Source organism: Megascapheus bottae, chromosome 1 (assembly GCF_031878675.1).
Source record: "Megascapheus bottae isolate mThoBot1 chromosome 1, mThoBot2.hap1, whole genome shotgun sequence".
In the NCBI taxonomy this organism is placed as follows: Eukaryota; Metazoa; Chordata; class Mammalia; order Rodentia; family Geomyidae; genus Megascapheus; species Megascapheus bottae.
The window spans coordinates 72,316,625-72,325,164 of NC_143509.1; the positions used below are offsets into that span (position 1 = coordinate 72,316,625).

General features: G+C 36.3%; 1 protein-coding gene across 1 annotated transcript in view; it reads right to left on the reverse strand.

The window, feature by feature from the left end:
* Zpld1 (zona pellucida like domain containing 1) overlaps positions 1–6,769 on the reverse strand; it is a 38,098-nt gene extending 31,329 nt beyond the window's left edge. Inside the window, exon 1 of the mRNA XM_090332555.1 lies at positions 6,664–6,769. Coding sequence (XP_090188681.1) covers positions 6,664–6,769 — 106 coding nt within the window. The remainder of the gene's footprint in view (positions 1–6,663) is intronic.
* Between the last annotated feature and the right edge of the window lie 1,771 nt (positions 6,770–8,540).

Below are 8,540 nucleotides of genomic sequence, written 5' to 3' on the forward strand. Positions count from 1 at the left end.
GTGCGCTGCTCCTTCACTTACATAGCAGAGTTGAAGGAGCTGGTATCTCTTTAAATGATAATGACTCTGAACATGGTAGTCGCCTTGGCCCCAAAAAATAAATGCTATGGAAATTAAGGAATATAGTGCTAATGTCATGAAACAGCAAGGGTCAGATAGGGTGAGATGATTACTCTCATCATTATTAACATTGCTTTGCATTTAGATAGCCCCTCGTCTTTGCCAGGCTCTTGGTCATTCTGTCTCACTGCTAAGAATCCTAGCAGCAATTGAAGCCCCTGATGACATCAAGGCTGATCCTGATGTGGAAACAAGCCAGAAGTCAAGAGGGAAATAAGCAATTAACCTTTAGGCTTTACTGGCTCATTCTGTTCTTTCTGCATGCAACCGGAAAAAAAAGTGAATATCAAGTAATACCCATAAAAAGCTAAAGTTCCTGAGACTTCTCCTTCATGTGGATTTGAGGCTTTTCATATAAATGTTTAAGTATAACGGTGTGTATATGGATGTCTCTGTATATGCGTGTGTTGCTGTCCATACATGCACATGTAAGAATGCATGTGTTGAGCCCACTTCACCTCTTTTAACATAGTTGCCTTCCCAGGATTTTTCTTCACTCATTTTGTGTCTAGGAGGTGCTTCTTCCTAAAGGCTTCTTTCTCTAGATAGTCACCTTGGGCCAAAAGGATCTAAAAATGGTAATAGGAGCCTAGCACCAGTGACTCATGCCATAACCCTAACAACTCAGGAGGCTGAGATCAAAGCCATCCTGCGCAAGAAAGTCCATGAGACTCTTATCTCCAATTAACCCCCAGAAAACTGGAAGTGGCTCTGTGGCTTAAAGTGGTAGAGTGGTAGCCTTAAGCTGAAGAGCTCAAGTATATCACTCAGGCCCATAGTTCAATCCTCACAATGGATAGAAATACACACACACACACACACACACACACACACACACACACACACACACAGAGCTAATGGGCTGGTTGAGTCAGTGCCATGTCTTTCACCCCAACTCTACAATGGCGCTGCAGAATCCTGATGTTTCTGAAAAGATCTTTATTGTTATTAGGGTATTAGAATGTCATTATTTGGAATGAAGAGATTATTTACTAAACGGTAACCTGAAGGAGTTAATTCTATTTTCAAACAAGCCAGAACAAAATCAGGTCATAGCTTTAGTTTATTTTGTTCAATTTGTACTTAAGTATTTGTTTTGCTCTGTGTAGTTTTGCTCAAAATTCTGAAAACAGTATTATATTCACCTGAAAGGGCATAGAAGCTGAAAATTATTATAAACTTTCTCAACCCCCCCCAAAAAAAAGAATGCATGTGTTGGTGTGTGCACATGTTACCTAAGTAAGAAAATGCTAAATATATTAACATCTTAAGGGAAAAGCCAATTAAAATAGATCCTTAATTAATGCTCCTGGTTCAAAATAAAACATTTTTCCCACCTCCCTCTCCTTAAGAGAGTTTACTTTAAAGAGCTAAATATGGCTACCCCAGAGAGTAAAGTCCATAAGACTCTTATCTTGAATTAGCCACCAGAAAACCAAAAGTGGCACTGCCCCTCAAAATACTAGAGCACTAACCTTGAGCAAAAAAGCTCGGGGACAAGCCCAGGTTCTGAGTTCAAGCCCCATGACTGAAGAAAAAAAAAGAACTAGAAATAGTGAGTATTTTCTCCTCTCATTGAACTGTACATAAATTAGTTTGAAAACTAGATGAGATTTTTGTAAACTTTTTTCATATATTTTTATTGTAATTAATAGAAGGTTTACATGATATTTGCCAGATAGATGGTGCATTAATTCCCATACATTGATACCCTTTCACATGTCTTGGTCCCCATTTCCCTCCCCCAACCCCCACCCCTCATCTTGTTTTCCCCCTTCCCTATCCAATTTCAAATAACCAAATACAAATATATCTGATATATCAGGTAACAAAGCGAGATACTATAACGATATGAGATAACCAAGGGACAGCAAAAGAGATGAGAGATAACATAGTACCTTAAGAACAACAATTATTCATTATATGGCTTATATGTCTGTGTCTAGAATCTGGAAGCTATCATTTCGAAATGGAGCATGGAGGGAGACATATCTGTATCTCCCAGTCTCTGAGGAAGAGACTTGGTGTAAGACTTGCTTCAAATTGCTCAACTACCTCCTATCCAAAGGATAGTTAAGTTTCTCTCAAGATAAACGTGATACAGATTGTCACTCCAATTACCAGGTGAAGTCAGAAAATGTGACAAATGTTGTTGTTAACTCTTCTTACTTGAAGAGCAGTTATTGTGTGTCTTAATAAAAACATGTTGTATGTAATGTGCTGCATCTGCTTAGCTTGTATAAAGGAGTTTATTTTCTTTGAAGACTGTGATATATATCACATTCTGAGTTTAATTTGTATTCAACACTGAGTGTTTTCTTTCTTTATTACCTTGGTGGAGAGGATTTTAGATTGGCAGATGGTTTTGTGCGCAAGTATATTTCCCTAACACATGATTGTACTTTAATGGCAAATAATGCACTCCAGAAAATAATAGCATGACATTGTCATTTGTTCTTAACCATGAATGTACATTGGGTCCATCTGTAGAAGTTCATGCAGATTTCTGTCACCATATTCAGATGTTCCAACATTACATTTGAGGTGAAATAGTGTAATCCACACATTTACCAGCTATCCTAGATGATTTTGTTACAGTGGTTAATAGACATTATCTGTAAATAGAGGGCTTAACCTATTTTAGTTTTATAGTACAACAAATACTTCCTTTTGCTATCATTGACTGGTCAACATGTTTTATTCACACCGACAGTATATATAGATACAACATCAGTACAATGCTCTCAGCTGAGCAGTATTTTTTCCAAATCATCCTTTTTATCTATAATAAATAATACCATCTTTTGACCACCAGAGCAAGGCCCTGTAGGGATATGTGTCTCTGGCCTCTCAACTTTCATGAAAGCCATCACCTGACAGTGACCAGGAAAAAGAGAAAGATAACATCTCACATTTTCATTACTGTGGTCTTTATTTCTCCTTCTCTTTTAGAAAACATTACTGTGTCCTAAAAGTGGACTCTTCTGTCCACACCACTAATTTCTTCCTCATAGCATCAATTCTTTCTTAAATATTTACAGGGTACATTCTTTTCTAATAGCTCAGGACTCTATAGTCTGAAACCACTTCTTTCTTATTTCAATTTCTGGTCCATCTTACTCTTCTTTTTCATTCAAAACAAAAGCTGACTAGATAACAATGTTTTTGGAAACCTTTCACATTCCTATTTCCTATTGCTCTCACACTATATAAGAATTCAACTTTCCTATGGCTATCATATGGTTGATATCTTTTCTCAAACCTAGGTATGTATTTCTTATTATTGCAATAGAAGCCGTCACTACACATTCATTTAGAAATGCATGTAACCTGTTATTTCCAAATGGAGAGTTCTTTTCTAAAGAATGCAAGCATCCTATATTTTTGGTGTTATGGTGTCACAATTACTTTTCAAAGTTAAAAAAATTCTCTGTTTTTCCATTCCTCACACCTCCAAATCAAGTTCTACTGGGTCTATCACACACACAAAATAAAGAAGACAAAATCGTCTTCTACTGTTCCCATTCTCAGTTACTTCATAGTATATCTCTGCCTGTTTCATTCAAACTTGATTCTGTCTTTAATTTTTCCCAAAGTTGGTTTTCTAAAATGAAATATTTCCTCATCAAACTTTAAAAAATGTGTTTTTAAAAAAATAATTGGCTCATTTTTAATGGGATGGTTGTTACTTTGGAAAAGATGTAAAGAGAGTCTTCTATGAAGAAGAAACAAAAATGGCCTTTTGACACATGGAGAAATGCTCAACATCTCTAGTCATAAAAGAAATGCAAATCAAAACAACTCTAAGATTCCACCACACTCCAGTTAGAATGGCCAGGATCAAGAAAACTAATAACAACCAATGCTGAAGGGAATGTGGCCAGGAGGGCTCACCACTACACTGTTGGTGGGAGTGCAAATTTGTTCAACCACTATGGAAAGCAGTATGGCAGTGCCTCAAAAGGCTAAACATAAAGCTCCCCTATGACCCAGCAATTCCACTACTTGGCATTTACCCAATCATCTAGAAACAAGGCCATACTAAATCCACTAGCACAACAATGTTCATTGTAGCACTATTTACCATAGCAAAGATATGGAACCAACCCAGATGTCCCTCAGTTGATGAGTGGATCAACAAGATGTGGTATTTGTACACAATGGAATTCTATGCCGCTGTCAGAAAGAACGACATCACCCCATTTGTTAGGAAATGGAAAGACTTAGAAAAAATCATATTAAGTGAAGTAAGCCAGACTCAAAGGAACTTAGGCTCAATGGTTTTCTTCATTTGTCATAATCAGTAGAAACCTTGGGCTCTCCTAGCAGAGATTTGCAATAGAGCAAAACCTTGATACAGAAGGCCATATAGTATGATGCTAATTGAAAGGACCTCTAGGATATAGAAACAAAAGCCATATAATGAATGATTGTTGTCCTTAAGGTACTATGTTATTTCTCAGCTCTTTTGCTGTCCCTTGGTTATCTCATATTGTTACAGTATCTCACTTTGTTATCTGATATATCGGATATATTTGTATTTGGTTATTTGAAATTGGATAGGGAAGGGGGGGAAAACAAGATGGGGGGTGGGGGGGGGGTAATGGCGACCAAGACATGTGAAAGGGTATCAATGTATGTGAATTAATGCACCTTCTATCTGGCAAATATCATGTAATCCTTTTATTAATTACAATAAAAAATATCAAAAAAATCATTGGCTCCTTGTTACTGACACTTTCATTACACAATATAACAGATGAAGCCAAAATAATTGAATTTGATTTTACTCAAACCTCTAGATCTAATTAGTTCACAAGATATACAACCCATAACAGTCTTGCATTTAGCAAAATCCAGATTCTCAGAAATCCACACAACAGATGATCAAATTGAAAGCAATTTGTCTGAAATAAATGTTACCACTTAAAGTGTTATTTGATAAATACATGAAATATAAAGATGCTTAAAATTCTTTTCCTTATATATCATATATATCAAATGTATATACTGAAGATTAAATATAAGTTTATTATTAAATATTCCAGAGATTAGTATGATGATAGAGATTAAGCAAAAATTTAAAATGTTGGTAACAACAAAGTTATACTATTAAGATGACTACTCATTTTACTAATTTCCTCTTTTTTATATATCCTAATTTTTCATGATATAAATAAGAAAAAATCATGCATAGCACTCAACATCATTAATCAGCCATCTTTAGAAGACTTACCTTTTCCCCATGGCAGAATTCCTTATACCACAACGTCTAGATTTTACACTGAATTCCAAAAAGTTGAATACTGTCTGGTTCAAAGGATCAATAAAACACATTCTAGTCTTTATTCTGCTGTGGCAATCTCTTTTCTACTATGGAAATATCTACTGATTGCTCTCTCTATGCAGGTGTGTGGTTGGTTGCCTTAGCATGCTCCATTAGAGTCTTTGACAAGTTTACAGAGCTCTGAAGGTATATATTTAACAATGCGCACTTGGGAAAAAAATAGGAATACATGACTGTATTCCTAGCTACCCTGGAGGCTGAGACCTGAAAATTGTGGTTCAAAGTCAGCCCAGGAAGGAAAGTCCATGAGACTCTTGTCTCCAATCAACCACCAAAAAACTGGAAGTGGAAATGTGGCTCAAAGCGGTAGAGCACTAGAGCCTTGAGCAATAGAGCTCAGGCCCTGAGTCCAAACCCCACGAATGTTTCCAATACTCTGTTTTTATTTTGTGAAGATTATTTTCTTGGTCTACGATTCTATGATTTTACCTATTGCAAAATGACAAATACTGGCTGCAAGTCTGGTCTAGTGGTAGAGTGCTTGCCTAGTATGCATGAAGACCTGGGTTTGATTCCTTGGTATCACATGTATAGAAAAAGCTGGAAATGGTGTCGTGGCTCAAGTGGTAGAGGCTCCATCCTTGAGAAAGCCCAAGGACAGTGCTCAGGCCCTGAGTTCAAGCCCCAGGACTGGCTAAATAAATAAATGCTAAAAAAATGACAAATAGTTATAAGAAATACAGAAGATCTCCACACTGAGTGTAGATTTTAGCAATCTATGAGCTATGCCCACAGATATGTTCAAAATCTCATATCTGACATAATATTTATAGCTTTCTGTGAGTCTCATTTTGAAGCTTATCTGTGTAGTTAGATGGTGTCCAACATTTCATTGAAATACTATTTTAGGGATAGCATGGAACAATTTGTAATCATTTTCTGAAGCATTGTTCCTAAACCTATTTACACATATGCCTAGTTTTAAAAGTCTGAATTAACCCTCTCTAAAGTTCATTAGCCACTGACCAATATTTTCCACATTTGTGAACAGTATTTATAATAATATTAGCTTTGATAACTACTTTGAATATAAACATTGACATTAATTACAACTCCAGGAAACATCTTGTCATTAGGTATTTGTTAATATACAAAGGAGTGGGCCCCCATTTCCCATCTGTATCTTAACTATTTACTATTCAAACAAAATCACTCCTTCAAGAAGCATTTAGAAGATAGCTTAGCTCGACACTTACCAGGAAATCTGCTGTGGAGGTTGGCATCGCAGTTGTAACCATTGAACTGAGCAGAGCCTGGAAGTACTCTTATCATTAGAAGCATCAACAACCATATTCCTTCCATTGCAAGACCTGTAAAATGAATCATCATGTAGATATCACTCCCACTGATTGAGGCTCATCTCAACTCACAGTAGGAAACACAGTTTATATCCATACTCCATACATAAATCCATAAAGACTGAGGATTATGAAATAAATGATCATGAAAAAATGCAGTAGATTTCTATAACAATGCTTTACGATTATTTTTATTGTTTGATTTCAGTTTGTTAATGGTGAGAAAGACAGCTTTGGAAACAGAACACGTAGTTTACAACAGTAGTTGTAGTTTCAGAATAGGTGGTTAACAAAGGGAAAAATGCTACTAAAAACAGTATTCAAACCAAGTATGTGGCAGATGAGATTTCTGAACACATAGAATATCAACATATGTGAAATCAAATTGGAGTCATCATTCAAACTCAATTTTGAGCAAATTTTTAGTACTCTTACTGACCAAGTACTTGTCAGGGGAAAAATATTCTCAATAATGGAATTCTCAGTATTATCAATTCTCAATGGGTATGCATCATTTTCTCAGAAACACAGGGATAAGGTACAAAATTAGTATGTATATGAACAGTACTGTAGCTTTTCCAAAGAATGAGTTCTCATTGAGCTCATTCATGAAATGTGAGATGGGTACAGATATGTGAACATGATGAATGCTGAGGAGAAGCTAATCAAAGTTGTTTCTTAGGAGTCTAATGTGGGTGGACAGATTAGTGGATATTGGCTTTAATACCTGAATCCTGTCAGTCTGAATTTCACTACACTTTCCTGTATACTCTTTTATTGGCCTATTATAAATATCATAAAACACCTTACAGAAGCAACCAGATTATTCTCACAGCATTGGCATTTTTTTCTTTCAGTGGTGGTTTTGGTTTATGCATCAAAAGCCAAAAGAAAAGAAAACTGTAAAGGTTTACTCAGAAACCTTAGTGCATTCTAAAAGCTTGGGGTTTAGGATGACATGGTGTTTTAGCCATCCTCAAAGACCCCCGCCTGGACAACTAATCAAGTATTGAGCAAAAGAAAGGAAATACGTTTGCTTTAGAATGATCATTTTAGAATTACAAGTTTATGGCGAAAAAGTCTCTGTGGAGAGGATGTGGGATAGGAAGGCATAGGCTTACTCTCCAAAATAGACTGAAAACTACTCACTCTACAGAAACTTCCTTCCTTTGGTGTTTCTAGCACATTATTTGGTCACAACCCTCATTACTTGGGGGTAATAATAGCTTTTCATCTGGTTGGATCCAATCCTTTGAGACAGTCCATAAACAAAAAGTTCATACAAATGTCTGATCCATGCCCCCAGTGCTATTTGACACGCTTATGCCATTACTAGCTAGCTGTCAGGAGGCTTAAAATATGACAAAAATAGCTCTTCTATTTTGGAGTCCCTAGAAGATTGATAGTAAAGAGAGTAACATGGTGCGAAGTGGTAGACTTCCATTACCTGTGCATTTATTCTTACACACACACACACACACACACACACACACACACACATTTATTCTTTACCCCTCCACTACCTCTTAGGAAGAGTGCTTTTAAATTCTAGAAGGTGTTGGAGTCTCTGGATCTAAACTAGTGATTCCTAACACAGGCATGTGTTCAAAAGTCAGGGTACTCTATGGGCTGTTTTTACTTTACAGAAACACTTCATAGCTTCAATAGTTTTTCACAAAAGAATGCATTCATCCAGTGAATATTCTGCACAAAGATAGATCAGATCCTGGACTCTTAATCTTCCATCGATATTTCTTACAATGATTGGATAATTT